Below are 22,903 nucleotides of genomic sequence, written 5' to 3' on the forward strand. Positions count from 1 at the left end.
CTGTTTATTGTGTTTAAACTTTGTTTTGCCATTGCATCTTCTGGGCTGAGCAATCTGTGTGCGTGACTTGAAAATAAACAAATCAGCTCATCAAAGTAATAAAAGTGCTTTATCATGTTTTTTTTTTCTGGCTGGAGAGAAAGGCTCATTAGCCTTCGTGATGCCCGTGGCTACTCATAGATCCATCCACCATCACTGAGCACATAATGCCAGGTGGTGTTGATGAGTCACATGAATATTTTATAGATGGGATTCCCATTAATGTTTAGTTTTTCTTCTTCATATGTATTGGAGACCTTCATTCTTACTTCTAATGCTACTTATTTGTCTTGTGATTAATTTGATTTACGAATCCAAACCAAAGTAAAGGTTTAAAGTGATTATGGTTTGGGCAGGAAAATGACTTTTGAATGCCAGGAATCTCTGCAGATGGTGAAGTAATAGACGATTGATTTGTCATTGAGCAATAACATAAAGTTTCTGTTCATCTTGTCATATGAACACTACGAAGTATTCTAATTTTGTATTAGAATAATTTGTAGTGATACACTTGTAGTAATGTCCTCCGACAAAAGTAGATTACAAAGAGTAAAGAATGTCATTATGAAACCAACTCTTTTTCTTTGTTTCAGCTGCTGTCTTGTTGTGGCAACAAACAAAAAGCATCCATGTCTTGGCTTGAGGTAAATAAGGTTCATGGCTTGCCCTCTTACACACACACACACACACACACACACACACACACACACACACACACACACACACACACACACACACACACACACACACACACACACACACACCCTCCCTCCCCTCCTACCTGCCTTATGAAAAGTCCTACGTAACATTTGAACCTCAGTCTTTCTCTGGCGCTGTGCGTCACATCGTGTCTCTTTGTCTAATGATGACTGGCTTTGGACTTTGATTACCTCACGGCCATAAAAGTTTTATCTTTACTTCAGGGCTTTCTTTGCCGTTAATAGACACATGGACAAACATACACACACACACACACACACACACACACATTCACAGACACTCACAAGGCGTGTCTGATCATGACCTAGTCAGAGTCTCGTCAGTTGTTGTTTAAAAGTTAGAGGCATTTTAAAATGGCTTTTAATTATTTTCTTGGAATAAAGCTTAAAGATTGTTTGGTAAATGCATTTTCAAGGGCATATTGGTAATAATGAATGTAATCTGAATCTTAAATAATGTTTACCATAGAAGTACCAAATATTATAGTAGTACGTTTGAATTCCTGGCAAATTACCAACAGGAGTTTCCATCCCCTGGTCAATAATTATTCGCTAATTTAATTATTGAATGAAGGCTGTTATAAAGTTTGTGTTTCACGCGTTGGCTGTAAAATTCATGTGAACTCTACAACCCCAGATGGGTTTGAAAAGAAATGTTTTCGTTAAATTATTGCCAAAATTGCACCATTCATCAAGCTGTAAAAAAAGACATTAACGTTAGATTTTTCGCTTTCCAGTGGTCAATCATCACTTCATGTGTGATGAACACTTACATATTATATGATATTTCATCAAAATCACTTTATTCTACATGTCTCATGAAAAAGAATTCCCAAAATAAACCGTTTGCACTAACCAGATCTTGTAAAAACATTACATTTGTTCTTCTCAGCACAACTGGGAAGCTGTGATTGACTCGGCTCAGACCAACAGTCAAGTGACAAAAACTCTGTGAAACTTAAATTGAACTGCAGGCTGCTGAACACAAAGTAGAGAGGAGAGGACAGGAGAGATTGTAGAGGTTATACAAATGTTAATTCCATTGGCCTATGGCCAATTAATGCCATTAATAGTTAATAGTTTAATATACAAACCATGTGGAGCCTCTTTTCTAACACTTTGTATTTCGTGATTCCATTGTTTTCCAATTTTGTAAAAGAAATTATCAAAGAAATTCAACTTGAAATTTTTTTGTTATCTCTACTTCTAGACATGCTTGTGCTGTTTCCATAGAGGTGCAGGACTTAAATATTGCAGTGAAAAACGAGGCCACGGAGATTAAAATGTCAAAGAAGCAATAACACCTCAAAATTGCTTGTGGTTCAGAGGGTAAGAAATGTTGTAGCATATTAACATCGTAAAAGGGACAACAGCAAACACCACAAGCTAAAGGACAAAGTAGATGTTGCGTAATGGACGTAACGTTAGGATATGTAAGTATCCTGCCTTTATCAGATACCTGCTAGTAACCATTAAAACATTTAAAGCTGCATTTGATCCATCCACACAAAAGGGTTTTCAAAGAAATTATGTCTACTGTAACTTCTTAAGTCTTTGCTATAACCATACACAACAAAGCACAAGTCAGTGATCGGAAGTCAGATCTATTTGCACTGGCCCCACAAAATACAGGAGCATTTTTAAGAAAATTGTCATTACAGTGAAAAAAAACATCTGACAACATTTCCCGTGGAAAAGAGAAAGCTGAACTAATTCCCTCTCTGTGGACATGGCCTCAGTGTCAGTGCCTTGTTGTCTGAGCTGCAGAGCAAATGCAACCACTCATGTCCTCAAGAAGATGTTTTCCTTTGTTAGAGAACTACTGTACAAGACCCTTCTAAATAAATCTGTGACTTATTATATCAAAGAAGCTCTGATGTGTATCAAAACAAAATTTGTATGAACATTGACCACAAAATATCTAAATCGTAATCATACAATCATATAATTAAGATTGGAAGGATAATAAAATAAATAAAATGCTTGGCAGAAAGTAACCATTATGCTTTAGTTTTTTTGTTTCCGACTGGTGTTTTCCGGTTGGATGAAGCAACGTTACTCTGTCTCAGCTTTTTATATTTATTATCACAGACAAGGTTAGGAAACTGAACTGACACATGTAACCTTAAACCCCCACAGCGTTACCCTTGACTGCTCTAGAAGATACGTTTTTGAGTGCAGAACTTCCATCTTCCATGAAACATTTTGCTTCTGTCTGCCCGCAGAGTTAATCATGCACACACACGCCTACAGAGAGAGGTAGAGGGTTGATTGGAGACTGGCTCTATTTATGGAGCGACGCTAATCATACTCTTTGCACCCCCGGGTGTCATTATACATACAGGTGAATGTTTTCGGTTCTGTATCAGAGGAACAGACTTTTTCTGGTTGTGTGCTGTTATATACACTCACATGTCACGCATCACTCGCTCATTGGGACTGCACATCCAGCGACGCTCCTCTACCCATTAGGATGAATTAATATTCATTTTTCCAATTAAGAAAACAACAGTGGCTTTGATTGGTTTTTATGATGTCCATGAAAGGCTCTTTGATTATATCCTCACACTGTTAACAGTCAGAACCTGCAATATGCAATGTCTTTATCTGTAAGCATAGTGTACCTGTGTTTTATGCATGGGAATATATGTGTGTTTATGCTGTGCAGGGCAGATAGGAGCGCAGGTGATTGTGGGATCCCTGCGGCATTAAACTTTGGATGCATGTTGGTTTCATGTTAGTCACAGCACCAAGATGTCGGAGCTGCACCGTTAGCACTCAACATACACACTAATACCTACGGAGGACTTTAAACCTCCACAGTGCTATCTTTCCTTTTTTATGTTGATAAAGTCATCTGATTCTAGCAGAATACTACCGTGTAGGGAGCAGGCAGGCTTCAGCTACTGGCCCCATAACAGACGACATGCAGATGCTAAATATTAAGCGGTACGCTCTACTTGTTTACTCTGAGCACAAAAATCTAAATCGTGACAAGAAAATATACAAGAAAATGATGAGGGTGGGTGCAAGGTGTCAAATCACAAGGATCTTTAATTAATTGCAGTTGAGGGCAATTGACACATTTACACAACAGGCTAATCAACTTATTTGCAAAAATTTGATTAAAAGCCTGAGAGACAGATTCAGCAGAGAGCAAGATTTATCAGATCATAAATCCAAGATGAAAAATAAAACAAACTATCATAATGGAGAGAAATTTAAGAACCAGACTTGCTAGAGAAGCTACCACTGAACTAAAACGTTATTTTCTGCAGCAGAATGTAGATCTTCTGTCGGACTTGGATTACAAAGAGCATAATAGAAATAGTAGAAAAACAACAACTCAGCTCAGCTGTCCCAGCTCAGACAGAAAATGTTGCTTACAAGCGGAGGCTTTTGGTATGCTAGCTTCACATTTACAGGTGCTGGTCATATAATTAGAATATCATCAAAAAGTTGATTTATTTCACTAATTCCATTCAAAAAGTGAAACTTGTCTATTATATTCATTCATCACACACAGACTGATATATTTCAAATGTTTATTTCTTTTGATTTTGATGATTATAACTGACAACTAAGGAAAATCCCAAATTCAGTATCTCAGAAAATTAGAATATTACTTAAGACCAATACAAAGAAAGGATTTTTAGAAATCTTGGCCAACTGAAAAGTATGAACATGAAAAGTATGAGCATGTACAGCACTCAATACTTAGTTGGGGCTCCTTTTGCCTGAATTACTGCAGCAATGCGGCGTGGCATGGAGTCGATCAGTCTGTGGCACTGCTCAGGTGTTATGAGAGCCCAGGTTGCTCTGATAGTGGCCATCAGCTCTTCTGCATTGTTGGGTCTGGCATTTCACATCATCCTCTTCACAATACCCCATAGATTTTCTATGGGATTAAGGTCAGGCGAGTTTGCTGGCCAATTAAGAACAGGGATACCATGGTCCTTAAACCAGGTACTGGTTGCTTTGGCACTGTGTGCAGGTGCCAAGTCCTGTTGGAAAATGAAATCTGCATCTCCATAAAGTTGGTCAGCAGCAGGAAGCATGAAGTGCTCTGAAACTTCCTGGTATACGGCTGCGTTGACCTTGAACCTCAGAAAACACAGTGGACCAACACCAGCAGATGACATGGCACCCCAAACCATCACTGACTGTGGAAACTTTACACTGGACCTCAAGCAACGTGGATTATGTGTCTCTCCTCTCTTCCTCCAGACTCTGGGACCCTGATTTCCAAAGGAAATGCAAAATTTACTTTCATCAGAGAACCTAACTTTGGACCACTCAGCAGCAGTCCAGTCCTTTTTGTCTTTAGCCCAGGCGAGACACTTCTGACGCTGTCTGTTGTTCAAGAGTGGCTTGACACAAGGAATGCGACAGCTGAAACCCATGTCTTGCATACGTCTGTGCGTAGTGGTTCTTGAAGCACTGACTCCAGCTGCAGTCCACTCTTTCTGAATCTCCCCCACATTTCTGAATCGATTTTGTTTCACAATCCTCACCAGGGTGCGGTTATCCCTATTGCTTGTACACTTTTTTCTACCACATCTTTTCCTTCCCTTCCCTTCGCCTCTCTTTTAATGTGCTTGGACACAGAGCTCTGTGAACAGCCAGCCTCTTTTGCAATGACCTTTTGTGTCTTGCCCTCCTTGTGCAAGGTGTCAATGGTCGTCTTTTGGACAACTGTAAAGTCAGCAGTCCTCCCCATGATTGTGTAGCCTACAGACCTAGACTGAGAGACCATTTAAAGGCCTTTGCAGGTGTTTTGAGTTAATTAGCTGATTTGAGTGTGGCACCAGGTGTCTTCAATATTGAACCTTTTCACAATATTCTAATTTTCTGAGATACTGAATTTGGGATTTTCCTTAGTTGTCAGTTATAATCATCAAAATTAAAAGAAATAAACATTTTAAATATATCAGTCTGTGTGTAATGAATGAATATAATAGACAAGTTTCACTTTTTGAATGGAATTAGTGAAATAAATCTACTTTTTGATGATATTCTAATTATATGACCAGCACCTGTATATAAAATATATATTTGATATCTATGCATACTGTAGGACCTGTGATGACATAATGACAGTAATAATTTCCACATGATGATGCAACAGTGCATTGAACGGAGGTAATTATCTTGATCTCATGTTTCTTAATACCTTAAAGTTACTTAGTGCAGATTTTTTGACTTCCAGCAGTGATGTGGAAGTGTACTCCAGGTTGTAATAGTACAACAGTGATATCACTGTTCGGTGCAGTTTCAGGTGCAATAAAGCCTACCTCTGACCATCGAGGTTCCCATATCACTGCGATAAGAACTTGTTACTTGCAACTCTTTGTGGAACCAGTTTGTGGCCTTATCTTCCTTTACTATTCTTTCCTTGCAATGGAAAAGGCCTCCATAGCTATTTAAAACAGATCTGCAAATTGCAAAGTGCTGAAAAATGTCCAAATCTAAAACTAGTAGTCAGTTGTTAAGCTTGGTGACTAAGTTGTGAAGCAGCTGACTGTGTTTATAATGAAAATACCGACAGTCCATCGCACACCAGGAATTACCAGATGTATGCAATATATTAGTTCAGTTGTACATAAAGTATATTAACAATAGCCATGCTAGCAGCACTGTGAGGCTACTTGTTAATGTCAGCATGCTAACATTTCTACAATGGTCCCCATCTCAGTTTAAGGTTTTGGTAGTTGCTTTCTTGTTGTACTGATGTTATTGGCACGTGAAACATCTGAGCTGCGATGAGCCACTAGTCTGTGACTTGAACACTGATGCAATTGAGGTTTGGGGTTTGATTCTAACTGTGTCCTGCCACACTGTCCTAAAAATACAACAAGCACTTTGGGAGAGAGCGTTGAAACACTCTTGATTAATGGAGAAGTGTGGCGAAGGACAAGTCTCATCAGATCATTGTTTCTTTAGTGGCAGAGCACCTGCTGTCCCTTGTGATCACACAGCAGCGTTACTGCCTCCATCTCATTCTCACTTCCTGTGTGTGGCATGGCAGGAGATCAGCCAGGTGATAAGACAACCAGCTGTTTCCTCTCTGCTGCTGATTGGCTGGAGGAATTCATCGTTCAGATAAGAAACTACCAAAAACAACATGTTGAAGCAAATAGAAAGGTGCCGCTTTAAGTCATATTGTGTTGTTGTTGGGTGAAAATGTCAAACCTGCAAAATGTCAACGTGCTTGCAAGGCAGCAGTGCGCTGCAATACAGAGAAAACTAATGTTGATCCGGTAGTGATGGTATTACTGACCTTGTTTTGACAAAAATATACAGTCAGTGGGTCGGAAAATAATAACCAGAATGAAAGATCTTTCTGTATCACAACAAGTTTAGTAGAAAAGAGAGTGGTGTCATGCAAACGAGAGACCTGGTTTCTGTAGAGGATTAGAGAGACCTGATTTTCTACTTGTAATGTTGTAAAAAAACAAGACTTCAGACAGGGAGATTATAGCTGGCTTGGTGAAAAAGAAGATGGTGAACATGCATCGAAACATCCCCGTATTCATATAACTCCATCTGAAGTCAGACTAAAACTGAAATTAACACAAAGCAGATACACGCTCTAGATAAATATGTGAATTACCACTGCTGAACATTTTACTGGTTAGTTCAGTGTCAGCTCTCTGACAACAGCACACACAAAAAGGAAGTAATAATCCCAAAATAAGGTTGTGGTAGAGAGAACTTTGATGTTTACAATGGTTTGCATGACTTGAGTTCACTTAGTAACTTGGTTTCTTGACTGCATGTGAGCACACTGCAGTGTAGGAAGTGAATTATCTTAGTGCGAGTCGATTCTTTGGACACCAACACTATTTTTTGCAAACATTTCCCAATTAAAGTTTATGTTAGATTAAATAAAATGGCTTTGAAGTTGTTATAGCAGCAGAAAGATAGTAAAGTAAGCAACAAACACCTTGTGTTACCGAGAAGGATTCTTGAGCCTTTGTTCAACTTGCTTGCTGATGAGCTTGACAGTTCATTCTTGACCACTACTCAAGGTCCATTTTTATTCTGGAGCTTTTGCCCTTATCACATGCAAGCACATGAAAGTGTAGCTGTTCAAACTTTCCATTATTGTGAGTGCTTTGTTGTCCACGTGGGCTTAAAAGATGAGCTTCGCTTTTGAAACAGCTCGACAAAACAATCCTAACTCAAGGACGCACAGAACTTTTAGATGCATCAGCTCCAAGTTTGTATAGTTTTATATGCATTACACAGGCTAAAATCCTTAGTTTATACTGACTAGGACAAAATAACCAAAGAGACAACCAGATCTTTCAAAATCTTTCTATCCACTGGACCAAGTTGTATTGATATCCAATAGCAACTGAGACAGAGACTGTCTGAGATGACATGTGTGTATTGTAGCTTGAGGTGGAGGGCAGGCCTGTCACATGTTTGGTTTTTTGGTGCTTGACGGCACCGAGCAGGGAAATTAGACTAGCGCTAGCAGCTCCTGGATGGCAGATCAATATTTATCACCTCTCTCTGAACACTTCTCACCAGGAAACAGCCCTGCAAACTCTGCTGAAGCACAAATGACATAGAAACAAAGGCTTTGAGTTGCTGGGGCCAAAATTAACATGGATTTTTGGGGCCACCTCAATCTTATTTGACTCTTTTTAATGAGGAGAAGCCATCTTGGTGATGTACTTTATACACACACACACACACACACACACACACACACACACACACACACACACACACACACACACACACACACACACACACACACACACGCACGCACACACACATAATCTCACACTGGATTTGCCATAGTGATATTTGTCAACCGGACAAAGTTGCTGTCTCTCCAGTTGTCGTCTTTCGCCACTGCAATCTGCAGTTAAGATGTATCGAAGGATATTAAATGGATTTGCAGGGGAACATGCAAAAACAGCCAATTTAATGACCAGGGAAGGAGACAAACAAACTACTTGCTTAGTGTCAGATGTGTGTGTGCTACGCCTGCAATACCCACAGGGCCGATTGGGCCGATGCCACACGTCTGTGGACAAATACATGTTATTCATTATTGAGTTATTTGTTAAAACTTTTTAAAATTGAGACAGCTAAATTATTCCAGCATTTAGTTTGTTATGGCAGGACTTTTCTGATTCTCATTTGAACTAGAAGTCATACATAATATATTTGTTCATCAACAGCGATGCTTTGCAAACATATGGTAATTGTAACTAATTAGATGATAGTTCATCATTTCAGTGGGACATTAAAGTCTCAACTCTAATGTTTTATTAATGAATACTGAGTCATTTGTTTACTTGAAGTGCACAGCATACTTCACGCATCTATAATGATATACTGTACAGTATGTTGTAAAATATAACTGGGGGGGTGCATGGTGCCAAGGCGGTGTGGTATGATGTTGTGAAAATATGCAGTGTATATTCATTTATTACTAAATTGGAAAGACAAATGTGTATATTCCATTTAGTATGTAGCTTTATTATTATTTTCATTATGTAAGCTTATGTGAATAAACCTCTCAATAAATGATCAAAGAAATCCCTATTTGGACCTTTTTAGAGCAAAAAAAACCCAAAACAACAAAAGCAAAAGAGGACTAGAGAGGCCTCGTGACTCACCACTGCTATTATTCCATGGATATTTCTTTGCTGCTCTTGACTGATTCAAGCGGTTCTTTTCTTACATGACATGATGTAAATCTTTACAACAACAGACTCAATATCCACTGACAGCTGGTCGCAGGCGTGCTTGCAGGTGTTATTAACTATGTGAGCTGTGCAATTAGCTTCCAGAATGAGATTGTTGGCACTGCTCAATAACTGGTGAACAGGGTGGTGTTTTCCAAAGCTGACAGTGGCCTTATCTGCTGCATCAACTGAGAATGTGCCTAATATCCAGTTTCTGCTTTTTCAGACAGTTCATCAGAGCTTGATGTATGCCATTTGCAGTTGCATCACTGTCTTTATAAAAGTCAAGTGATTTACACTGCATTGCACATCATTTTTCTATTTCATTTGTTTGAGCCATCGGCGGCAACTGAGAAATACACAGGCTCACCTTTGGTCCGTGACGGTCCATCCAAAATATCCCACACGGCCTTTAGTCCTAAAACACTCACTGTAATCATCTCAGCTTTCGTTCTTCCCAAGTGCATCTTCTTCACAACATTTGAGTTATGAAACCAAGCACCGTTGAGCTTAACAAGACTGTGCTGTTGAAGCTTTGTCTGTATTTACAGATTTTGCTTGCACCTTTTAGCTAGTGTGGCCTTTTTGTGTGTTTCTGTAAAAGTATGCTCAGTAAGGTAGTTCTTGCCTCCATAGCCTGTTGAGAATACATAAAGTACAGAAGGCTTTAGAGCAGTGGTTCTTAACCTGGGTTCGATCGAACCCCAGGGGTTCGATGAGTCACTCTCAGGGGTTCGGCAGACACACACTACGGTCAAGTGAGCCGCCGCTTTAAAAATGAATGACCGTCTATTCCTTAAGCGAATAACCCACATACATTTTCAAGCGACAGCTCACTTGACCGAGTATCAGCGGCTGACGGCTCACTTGACCGCAGTAAGACACACGCAGTATAGCCCGGTTCACACTAGCAATGTTGGCCGTTTTTGTCAGCTGTCAAAACATTTTCTACAGACAATTTGGCAACACACAATTTTTTTCAAAATAAATTCAGCCCAGTAAATATTCACTGAATTATGTTTTTGTGTGAAATTCATGTTTCGTTTGTCGACAAACCAATCCTCACAGCATCGTACAAAGTTGCGTGCCTGATCGCGAATCATTCATTGAGTTATGTTTTTGTGTGAAATTCATGTTTTGTTGGTTTTGTTCTTTGCACACCGTGATTTTGTGTGCAACTGATGCATGGTTCATTTTGTGCACTAATAAAATATATACCTATGTTTTGAAGAAATCATATTTTATTTTTCCAATTACGAAGGGTTCGGTGAATGCACTGATGAAGCTCGCAGGGTTCAGTACCTCCAATAAGGTTAAGAACCACTGCTTTAGAGAGAGGTCCCGCATCGGACAAACCAATATTAATACCAGACAGTCTTCTACCATTGTGACCGCAATCAAGTGAAGCATCAGTGTCTGTTGTTGTCAAGCTAACATTCGTGATAAAAGACGCCTCTGGCTCTGGTTGCTCTTCAGAGTCGATTGGCTTAGATTTTTAAATTTAAATTTTGAGAGTAAGCTTCCTTGTTTTGTTTTTGACACAAAACAGAGAAATTATTAATGGCGATTTGGTGCACAGATTGTGTTTTTTTTTTTACCTCTGAGTTTAAGTGAGTGCCCCCACACTTCGATGGTGATAGCAAGAATACCATGCATCCTGGTATTTTTATTGAAGAGAATTAGTGATAAATCACCCTCATGAATGAATCATAAATCAATAATAGCCTAATTTCAGGCATGGTCCGTAATGATGAAGATACAGAAACATTTTAATATACTGCAGAAATAGCATATTGCAAAGAAAAAAGTCCATTCTCACACACACTTATTATCTAATCATAGACTTGCAGCAAACTGGCATTTGTATGGCAAGTCTGAGCATCACAATTATCTAAAGAGGACATACATCAATCACAGCACCATTATCAAAGATAATAAAAAATATGACTTTTCAAGAACTGTTATGACCTTAAATTCTGACAATTTAAAGGACATTTTTATTACATGTTATCGTTATTCGGACTTGAATAACAATACAATGTTATTGTATAGTTCCATTGCACTTTTCTTTATCTGAGGTTTTTTGTAATTCAGAGTACAGTGGATTACAGCATTAGCATTGTGTTGGTTACGTGAAGTCATGCGACCGTGGTGTAGTTTGTTTGTATCCTACATTTTTTTATGTCTAGCGATTGTATTTACGCTTTATAAAAATGGTGTTCATTTGTGAAGATTAAACAAAAACCCTGTAAGTTTTCTAAACATGTTGCCACATAGCTTTTTCTGCAATACTACAAAACCCAGTGGAAAAATCTCATTGGCCTTTTGTGCGATGCCAACTTCCGGGTTGGCCCTACAAAAATACATCATCTCTGCAGCACTCTATAAAGTTTTGTCTATAAAGTTTGTATAGATCAAAATGACTCGTGAGGCAAGATTCCCTTCTTAGTTTTATGATAGCAAACTAACATTAGCACAAAACACAAAGACTGATAGAAATGTCATTACTTTTGTAAGTATTTAGTCGTAAACAAAAGTATCGGACACATTTGTCTGGGAACCGTGATTGTCTGTACGAAACTTATTTTGCCAATCTAGCGACAGACAGACTGACATCACTGGAGCTATGCTGCTAACATGGTTAGAAAAAGCAGTTGAATTGTATTGCATTATACTGACAAGTGTTTCTACTATTTAATGTGTCTCATTGATATAAATCAGGTTGGCAAAGTATTAGAAACACCTCTCAGTATAATGCATTGCAATTAAACAGAACTACAAACTGACTGCAGCCTCCAAAATGATCATTATGTTGAATAAACACCTCTCTAAAAAGATTCCAATAAAAACTGAACATTATAACCAGGAAGGATTTATTGCATTTTTGTGTTATAACTATTTGTTTTAGTTAGGAAACTGTAAAAGTAGTTTATATTCTTATTTTATTGAAGCAATATAATTTCTATATTCATACTGTGCAGGATGTCGTGAAATAAAAATGTCTCACCAACTTTTGCATCGATGTCACTGTTTTTTACACTCATGTTCTTTCTCCGTTCCTCTTGGGGTGCAGGGTCATCGGGAGTCTCTGCCTGCAGTCCACCAGGCAATTCGGCGGCGTTTCTCTGGGCCGCTGCAACTGCCTCCTCTGTGGAGGAGACACTCCTGCCAGGAGCACGCACATGACCACCGGCGGCCGTCTGCTACACTCGGTCTGCCTCTGGACCGGCTGGAAGTGCTGTACAGACGAGCACTGGCCAGTCATGATGAGCACAGGTCGGTGACACATACACATACACTCTTCTTTCTTTCTATTAAACAGAATGAAAGCTGCTATTGTGGCTTTGCATTGCTGTGTTTTTATGGGTTTTCTTTCATAGTGCAGGTTGGAGGGCTATACACACCGCACATATGTTCTTGTGTTTTTATAATACTGGTGATTGGTACCAATCCTACATGTTTTCAGAGATTTTAAAATGCTGCCTGTTGATGTTCATGGAGTTTTTTATGAAAAGGATGGGCTCTTGGTTGTTTTTGGTTATTCATCTTAGGAGTTGTTGTTCTGGTGTGTTTTATTTTGATTTGGAACATCTGTTGGCCTGCGTCACCATGGCAAATGATAGGCATCCAGCTCAACAATGACCAGGACAGGACATTGGCTTGATGGAGAATAAGCACAACATGGGTCAAAAGCCATGAAAATCCAGTAATTACACTTTTTTTTCTGACTATAGAGGCCCTCTTTCTTTCATACTTTCTTTCTTTGTCCTTTCTCTCTTCATCTCTCTAAGGTAAGCGGGCAGAGTTACCTCTGCTCATTAGCTCTGTTTCCCTTTTTTGTATCTCAGTGTTTGGTTTGGACACTGTGGAAACAGCAAGGTTTCTGTCTGGACAACTGAAGCTTTCTGAGTGACAGTGAAGTTAACAACTCTGCGTTTGCACACACACACACACGCACACACACACACACACACACACACACACACACACACACACACACACACACACACACACACACACACATTTCCCTATCGCTGCATTAGTCTTACAATCTGAAATACATTTTTATCAGGTTTAGAAAGCAACAAACAGTTTTTTAATAATAAACTGAAATCTGGACACTAGTATACTTGATTGCCAAACAGTTTGTTTTTAGTTGATTTACTCTGGACTGTATTGATCCATAAGTGGATTATTGTGGTGAAGAAATGTACATTGAATTGATTCTCCCAGAGCCCTATAGGTGACTGCCTTTCTTCAGATAGTCCAAACCTCAGCTATCCAATACTATTAAACCAAAGAGAAGCAGCAAATGCTTACATTTAGGAGACTAGAACTCTGTATTATTTATACATGACTTGAAAGATAAGTCGATTACCAAAATTGTTGTCCTTTTATTTTATATCAGTAGACTGATTGATCAATGTTTCACCACAAAGTGTTGCTCTAGCAGAAAAAATACAATACAAACGTGTTGCAGATGAAATACTACGTTTGTGTGTTTTGCTGAATTCTGACGATTGTCAGTTTAAGAGAAACGGATTGATAGAGCAGGATTAAAAAACAGACTGAAAGATAAAGATGGCGAATAGATCGGACTATAAAAGGAAAGATAAAATGAGAGTGAAGGAGGATAGCGAAAGAGAGAAGAGGGGGGGGGTTGGTATTGACTGAGAGGCTGAGAGTCGTTTCAGCACTCCGGCTCGTGGACAGCAGCGCAGCACCATGCCGCGCGCAGCTCTCTGTCCTTTAACGTTGTGAAGTGCAGGGTTCCCCCCCTCAAACTCGCAGACAGCCCGTTTCTCTACGCCTTTCACCATCCTCCGAACTCCATTCAAAAACTCGTTTTTAAAAAAACAAGAAAACAAACTAAAGTAGAAAAATGGAGTGTAATGTTACCACGCTGAGCAGAGAGGGAGCAGGGCTCGCCAAGCCGCCCAAACATCTGTGGCGGCAACCCAGGACGCACATACGGATCAAACAGCGCTTCAACTCGGACACCGAGCGCTACCTGTGTCGCAACCGGACCCTGGAAAAGCTGCGACCCGGGCTGAGGAAGCCCCGCATGTCCTGGCCCTCCCCACAGAAACGGTAATTTCCCCTGTGAAGAGTCTGCTCGTCACATTTTAAATCGGCTTAGTTGTTCACTTTAAAGTCCGCTTTTTTAAGATACATAACTTTATGCCTAACATAGCTATATGGAGAAAAAGTCCCAAAACTTCTAACGGACTAACGTTAACGGATCAACTGGAGCAATGATTGATGACTGACATTTGTAACTCGGTAACGTTTCAATTCGCTGAATTAACGTTAACGTTAGTGAAGCTCACCATGACTGCTCCCATTTCATTTCTATATCGTGACATATTGAGTATGCAGGAAGGCTGCATTCATTTGATCATTTAGAATGATTAAAACATTACGTTAAACCAAGGTTATGACAAATAAATATTGTCAGCTATTTCATAAGTCTGCTTGATAACTCACAGAAGCAAATAAGCAGTTTTTTGAATTTATGGTTTCGAAAGTTATTTGGAATTACATTGCTTCATTTGAACCAATCCCCACATAGAAAACTGTACAAATTACCCCCAAACATTTCCAATCTGCTTTACCTCCATGTACCCTGTTGAGGTGACACATGTCTATAGTGCTGTGATTAATGTTATTGGTATTCATAGTTACAAGATGGAGCCTGGGTCATCAGTCTCTGCTGGCTGTTGCGATGCAGAAAGCCTCTGCCTCTGTGTAGCTCTCCACCTAAACCTCTTAACCCTGCTGACACAAACAGATGATGAATGTCAGGGGGTTGGTGAAGCACTGATTGTTAAAATAGCTGCTAGGCTGTAGCAACGCAGTCGTGAAATAATCAGGTTTCTGAGCGCTTCACAAAAGTAATTTCTAGAAGATAGTAAATCAATAAATCGTTTTTTTTTTCTGCCCTGTTTTTTCTGTGTTGACTCTTTGAAAACACAACAAATTAGATCATTAGAGTTTCTTATTTTCAGTATATAGAATACTATAAATTGATATAAATCTTTGATGGTCAGGAATCTTATTTCTCAACCAGTGTCTTATCATGTCAACCTCCATGTTATTGTTAATATTCTCCTTAAATGTAGAATTGTTAAAGTAGCTTCCAAGTCAGAGAACAAACCTGTTGACATCATCATATATGGGCTATATTCTGTGTCTGTCTGCGCTTCTGCATATCACGTTATGTTGAATGTCTAAATTAAATAAATATTATTTCATAACTGAACTAATGCATCCACCAGTAATTTATAGATGAATTTTTTGTAATCTTTTTTTTTTGGGGATCTTCTATGCATTACCCAATTTGGTGTCTGATGAAACTTTAGGATGTTTACTAAAATTTGTGACAGAGATCAATGTTTATGCATATTGCACATCTGCACAGTTGAGTTTCCATTGATGGACCTGTAAAAGTATCTGGGATATTGAAGAAACACTGATTTCCAGTGACGTCTTGGAGCCTGTCCACTCAGTCAGTTTGCTCATGCTCCAATTAGCCCTTTCAGTGGACATTGTGGTGGCTGTTGAGGAATGAATTGCCCCCAACAACCTGAGTCCTTGGGGACGAAATTATGAAAGCACCTGTTATTGCAAAGTTCAGAAAGCATGCAATAAAAGAATATTAGTTCTCTTGATTAATTCAATTAATCAGATCAAAAAATAAAGAAGGCTCTGTCAGGTGTTTTTAGATTAAAAGCCCATGAAATAACACATTGTGACTGAGTGAGTCTCTCCTGCAGAGGGACTCCATGCACTTTAAGGGATGATGGAGATGTGAGTGATGGTAACGTTAAACTGCTCTGTAAACTTCATCAGTTTGGCTGTCTGAGGGCTCAGACTCGCTCTGCTTCACTCAAGCACTGGAAAGGAAGAGATTGATTGCTGGTGTTTGTGCCTCGCGTTGCTTTTGATTTATTTTACAGTTATTCATTTGACAAAACGGTCTTGCTTTTGGGATTGAGGATTTCGAAAAGCAGAAAAGAGAAAGAAATAGAGAAAAGGAGAAAGCGATACAATGAATATTTTATTACAGTGACATAAGTCTTGGAGATTTATTGCCATGGTTTTAAATTGGATTATTTCCAAGATTTTAAGGAAACACAGCCTAGCCTCACATTACATCATCATGTTTATGTGTTCAATAGTACAGTGTGTTAGTGGCAAACACTGACCCTCCGCATTTGGACAGTGTCTGTTGTTCCTACAAGAAAGAAAGAGAACCGCTTGAATTAAAAAGAAAATAAATCAAGATTGGCTGAGTTGAACAGGCATGATAACCAACGATAGTTCAGACCAGCGTCCAGACACACTTTACTGTTAACAAGCAATGCAGCTTACCTCAGAAGCCTTTCACACATTTTCACTTTAAGCTTTCTTGTAAATATTGTGAAATAAAGAGGGTTTTTTTGTTTTGACACGAGTGAAGCATGGATTCTACAATATGGTGTACATTAGTAATAGCATTCACATTTGTTTTGTACAGGTGGCAATCTCCCGTTCTATAAAGTGAAGCCAATGCGGAAGTGCATTAAACTTGCATTCTTTCTACTGGCCATCAGGGGGCGACTCCTCTGGTTACAATAATAATTCCGATTGTATGGAAGTCTATGAGAAAATGACCCTCCTTATCACTTGATTTATTACCTCACTAAACATTGTAAATACGTGCCACTCCTCCGCAGTCCACATGGTCACTTTTATTCACTGGTTGCAAAAAACAAAGATGGCGACGGCCAAAATGCAGAACTCAAGGCTTCAAAACTGCAGGCCACAAACCAATGGGTGATGTCACGACTACTACGTCCACTTCTAATACACAGTCTATGGTCATGTACAGCATTTTGTTTGTTTATAGTACTTATTAAGATGGACCTGGAAGTGGATAGATATGGGCAGACTTGACAGCACTTGTCTTAGACTAACACAGGGAAATTTCTCCTTCATCTCCTCTTGTAATTTATACATATTAAAATAGACAGTAAACACCTCTTCTGGCCTGTCTATTTTGTTATAATCTGTCAGACCTATCTGAGCTTCCTGCTTGGATCTGCAAGTGGCTGTTTATTTCCATTAAGATGGTTTCTACAAGTGTGTTTTGATTTTCAATGTGTGTTTACCTTCTTCCTCTACTTACTACCTTGACAGATCTTCAGTACACAACACAACAGCTTTATTGCCACAGAGTTTTTATGTTGTTTACGCCATTTTTCTTTATTTCTGACAGCTGAAAACATGGGGGCTCTGAGAGGGTTTGACATGCATTGCAGTTATGTGGTATGCACCTTAACCATCAGGCTAGGGTGCCACTTGTTTACACATTTTATGTAGGTTTTTATCCTAATATGATAACTATCTGATCATCCAGTGTTTTTTGTGTGACATTTCTTGATTTGCGTAGGTTATGTCTTTGACAAGTAAGAGCAACACTAAATAAACATGCCACGCAGCGTCTGTTCTTGACATTCGACCTTCTCTGGAAGGGACAAAGTGCTGATGCATTAGCATTTCATGTGACTGCAAAGAGAATAGTTAGAATCCGATTAGATAAATGTTTCGTTTTGTGTCACACAGAATATGACACTTGCTTTTGCCTTTTGCATGTAGGGATAAATCTGATCTTTTCAAAACTGTTAATTGGAGCAGGCATTTTCACTGAAAATTCAATATTAAAAAGATTGGAAATCTATTTTGACTGTTTTCAATGCAGCCCCATCGATTTGATATGTATCAGACCTCAGATTTATAAAATGGAATCATAATAAATAGAAGAATATACATGCATTCACAGAGAAAGTGAGAATCTGGCTGTGAGAAGATGCAGTATGTATGTGTTTTATGACTGCCCAGTTAAGGCTTTCCTTCGCCCTCATAGGCAACACGCTACCTTGATAAAATCATGTTGGTTCTTTCCAGACACTGTCTATATTTGAAGTGAAATTGACAAAGTGGTCACAAATTTGTATTACGTGATCTACAAATGAAAAATAAGATTTGCAAACGTGTACAACAATTTGTGCATACTTTGGGGTATTCACTAATGCGTGTTCCAATCTACACACAAATACCAAACAATTTGAACACATGTAAATCAGTTTTACAAGTGCACACATTACAACCTCAATAAAAATGAATATTTAATGTACAGACTTTTAACTTCAACTTCACAAATCTGATTATTTTCTAAATAAATTGGTTTACAGATGTGGGAGATATGCAAGTCAAACTGTATATACATTTTTCTATAACCTCCTTTATACATGGCTATGTTAACTGATGAAACTCATACAACAGTCAAAATGATGTATTATCCAGGAAGAAATCCAGTTGATTTTAGGATGTAAAGATGCAAGTTAGCTGTGCAATAACACTGCCACGACTCCAATGGGAATATAATACAAAACAAAAACAACAGTTCAGATTTATTTTTAATGAAATATGGTCTAATCACTAATTGTCAATCTTTGTGTTCTTTTTCAAATTAAATGGTATCTTTTTGGTGCTCAGTAAACTTTGAAGTTCAGTGGACACTGTGATGCAACAAGCCATAAACTATTATGTGTGAACTGGTTTTGAGGGATAAAATCTAAACAAACTTAGACTTTGCTAGTGCAGCAGCCACCTCAGCCTCTCTCCGCTGCATTTATTTGTTCACTTTTGCTTGAATAAATATGGCTGCAAAATCACTGTAAAAGGTATCCTGTCTATAATATCCTTTGGGGTGCCATTTTTCGATGTTGGAAATGAAGCTAGTTGGCAATTCAAGCAAAGAGAACAAGGAAATTCTGTTTTTTTTTAATCTATTTTTATTTATTTCATCTACCCAATGGAACTTACTACAATAGATTTAGGAAGTTCAGTTTTTGAACAGCATCTAGTTATTTTGACATTATGTTTAGAAATAATTGCAGTGTCACTGCAGGGTTAAACAACCTGTCTTTGTATACCTCAGCAGATTTTCATAATTTTTACTTCCATTTCTGTATGTTATATGTGCACCTGGGGAACACTGACAGGTTCATAAATGTCACCGATTGAGCCGGCAAAACCGACTGGGCAGATGCACACTACAAAGTAAATTGCCTCTCAGACATTGGTGTAGGCTGAGGCTTCTCTCCTGGCTGAATCACAATGAATTATCAGATAGCGATTCATTGTCTTGCTCAAGTATACAACACGTTTCTGGTGATGGAGGCATGTCGGCTCTTAAAGGGAATGAACTAGTGGTCTTTCAGCTACTGGATGTGTGCCTGTTGTTACTTCTGCAGTGTGGTCATGTAATCCAAGTGGCTGCTCTCCCAGGCCGCGAGTAGTGAGAAAGTAAAGTGTCATCTGGACCAATGGTCAACTTGAAACTGTCTGGTTTGAAAGCCCTTCTTACGCCTCGATGGTGAAAGAAATACACCAGTCGCTATGGAGCCCATCTGTTTTCCAGGGATAATCACATAAAGGCTTCCCCACTAGGTTATCAGAGTGGGGGGAGGGAAGGCAGCTATCGAGACAGAAAAACTGAATGTTACCTAACCAATTTCATATTAACAAAACACACAAAAACATGTTGTATAAGCAGTTCGCTGAGGGAGGATTAATGAAAGGTAATGCAGTAGTGTAATGCATTTAGCTGCATGAGTTGCCCTGTAGGTATCAGTTGTTGTGTGGATGTTGCTTTTATCGAGTTGCAATACTTAATAGAGACCATTTAACGCCACTGGGACCACTGTGATGTGATGTCCAGTGAAATTAAAGGCTGCTGATGGATTCTGCCAATTTATTTCCCATGTGTGTATAACCCTCAGACAACTGCCATTGTGATAGGAAAGTCTTCTTTCATTTATTTTTTGGGAACGAGAATGGTTTCATAAAAAAGAAAGTATATCATTATTCAATATTTTAGTTTTTTTTAATATTTTATTCAATATTTCAGTTTTTTGAAAATGATTGTGGTGTAGTAGTTATTATAATGTTTTTTTCCACTTCAATTTAGAATTCGGGTAAAGCAAAAATAGATGAGTTCATGACACCACAGAAAAAAACTATATTTTTATTAAATGATGCGCTAGTGTGACCAACTGAGAAAGTTGGTAAAGTTATTCTGGAGCCCTTTTACCCTGCCCTAATGATGCTTTTGTTGAGTATCCAAGCAGTCAGGTATGAGAGGTCTGAAACAGAGGCGTGATTGTAAAAGATGAAGATGACTGAGTGTCCACTGGCCTGGACATTGATTTGTTATCATTATGTTTTTTAAAAAGAGAGTTGACAAAGCCGTCCTCCACACTGTCAGCCAAAGACAATCAGAGTGGTCTATGGAGACGCTGTGTCAAAGAAATGACAGGTTGAAAACAAGCTGAAAAAACTGTTCACCATTACTTCTTTTTGGAAAAGGCTCATATTGTAGTCGCAAGTAGCTTTTATAATATTCATACTAAGTCAGAATATAGGGGTTTAAGCGAAAATTATCAAAGTAGTCGTTAGTTGCAGCCCAAATGAAATGTAATCATGATGCGTAGTAGATGTAATTCATCCTCTTGAGAACAGAGCTCGGCAGAGACTTTGTTCCTCCTTCCCACTGGGTTGTTGGTTTGCTGGCATCTAAGAGTATGATAAGAAAGACACAGATGAGATGAAATCCTTAAAAAGTGGACACTGCACCTACAGTAGTTTCTGTCTTTCAGCGCTCTACTGCAGTTCATTCCTCATAGTGATGACATTTGAGGCATAGACGTCCCAAAAACATGTATTCAGTTTGTCTCTGCTCAGCTGGCTTTGGCCGAGGTGGTGACTTAACTATTATCCAAGGGCCCATTTTGAATCAGTATATTGCATATAGAACAGATCACTGACTGCACAGAAGTACTGGGCAGATGGATAACCGTCATCGAGAAAACTGGTATCAATCTTCTCATTTAACTTTCGAAAAGAATGTCAATCAGAGTGTCTTTTTTAAATGTTGAACTATACCTTTAAAAAAGCCTTACAAGTTTCCTCTATTCACATTTCAATGAGAACCCTGGATCACTGCTTTCAGTTGTTGAAGCCATTGGTCAATTAGTGAAGTAAACACCAACGTTTTCGTTTGAAGATCAGCCATTTTGTTTGGACTTTTAAACCCTCTCAACATGAGTTCATAGTTTATGTAATGTGACAAATGATGAATGTGCAGCCATTTCTTTTTCTATCATTTTTTACAAATACTGCATCTTTCACTGAGCCTTCTATGATTTATTTATTTAGAAGAACTTTCAGCCAGACAAACATAATAAACGTGTTTGAAACTAGACACATAGCCGTGATGTAAAGGCACATTCATTTAATAAATGCCTGTTGCCTTCTTGCTCTCTGTGCATTTGCCTCTGGCTGGTAGTAAGACTTGTGCAGAAGTGACAGTGTTTACTCATTTCCCAGGCAGACCAGATGCCCGTGGCAGAAACAGGTCAGGCGTTTCTTGGAAACTGCTGTTGTTGCCTGCTTGATAAACTTGTTTGTTGATTTTACTCAGGATGAGATGTTTAATGAGCTCTAAAGCTGTTATACTTTAATTTAATACATTTGTCACTGATACTCATAGACCTAACCATGGGTGTAGCTTTGATATAAACTATCGAAAAATGTTAACATTGAAAATTAGATTGTCATTAGAAACATCCATCCATCCATTATCCATAAATGTGTATCCCACTCTGAGGCTGGAGTCGATCCCAGCTGATATTGGGCACCCTGAACAGGTCACCAGACTATATCACAGGGCCTACATGTAGAGACATACAACCATATATGCTCACATTCACACTTACGGGCAATTTAGATTTAGATTTCTTTGGACTGTGGGAGGAAGCCGGAGAACCCGGAGAGAACCCACGCTAAGTAGAAACATGACTCATATATTATTAACCGACAAATGCTGTGCAGACTTTCACTCTTAAGTAACCTTACAATGATTACTTTTGAAGTAAAGAGAAGCAACTGTATTTAATTTTATATGGGAAATTTGAAAAAATACAAGGGCCCGGTCAAGCATCAGAGTGCTTGAACAGTTTCTAAAAAGTGAGTCACCTGTACTCACCCTAAATGTTATTTTGCCGTGAAGTACATTTACAGATCAGTACCTTTTATTTTTCTTACTATTTTTACTATTAACCAGATAAGAAATATATATCGTTAACAAATGGGTTGCGTTTGCTAATGGTTAGCAAAGTTAGCATTATCATTTGTCGACCTACAGGTCAGGCGGGTTTGAATTCATATTTGGGTAAGCTCACTGGAACATATTACAGGTTCTGGCAGGCGGGTGACAAAGTTATTAATAACATGTGTGTGTAAATACATTTTTCTTTCTTAACTCAAGGCTTTAAGGGTTCTGCTTAAACGTGAGGCACATAGTGCGGAAAAATACAAGTCACTCAG

The 22,903-nt window shown here is 38.7% G+C and overlaps 1 protein-coding gene across 2 annotated transcripts in view; it reads left to right on the plus strand.

Annotated features, from left to right (window-relative positions):
* Window positions 1-22,903, plus strand: part of LOC137890732 (3',5'-cyclic-AMP phosphodiesterase 4C-like) — a 94,972-nt gene that overhangs the window by 6,885 nt on the left and 65,184 nt on the right. For both annotated transcript variants that reach the window (XM_068734925.1, XM_068734922.1), the window contains exons 2-3: window positions 633-683; window positions 12,543-12,745. In XM_068734925.1, the coding sequence (XP_068591026.1) occupies window positions 669-683; window positions 12,543-12,745 (218 nt within the window). In that variant the 5' untranslated portion in view covers window positions 633-668. The remainder of the gene's footprint in view (window positions 1-632; window positions 684-12,542; window positions 12,746-22,903) is intronic.

The sequence above is a fragment of the Cebidichthys violaceus genome, unplaced genomic scaffold, assembly GCF_023349555.1.
Source record: "Cebidichthys violaceus isolate CVI_PGR_0920_01 unplaced genomic scaffold, fCebVio1.0.p SCAF_68, whole genome shotgun sequence".
Lineage (NCBI taxonomy): Eukaryota > Metazoa > Chordata > Actinopteri > Perciformes > Stichaeidae > Cebidichthys > Cebidichthys violaceus.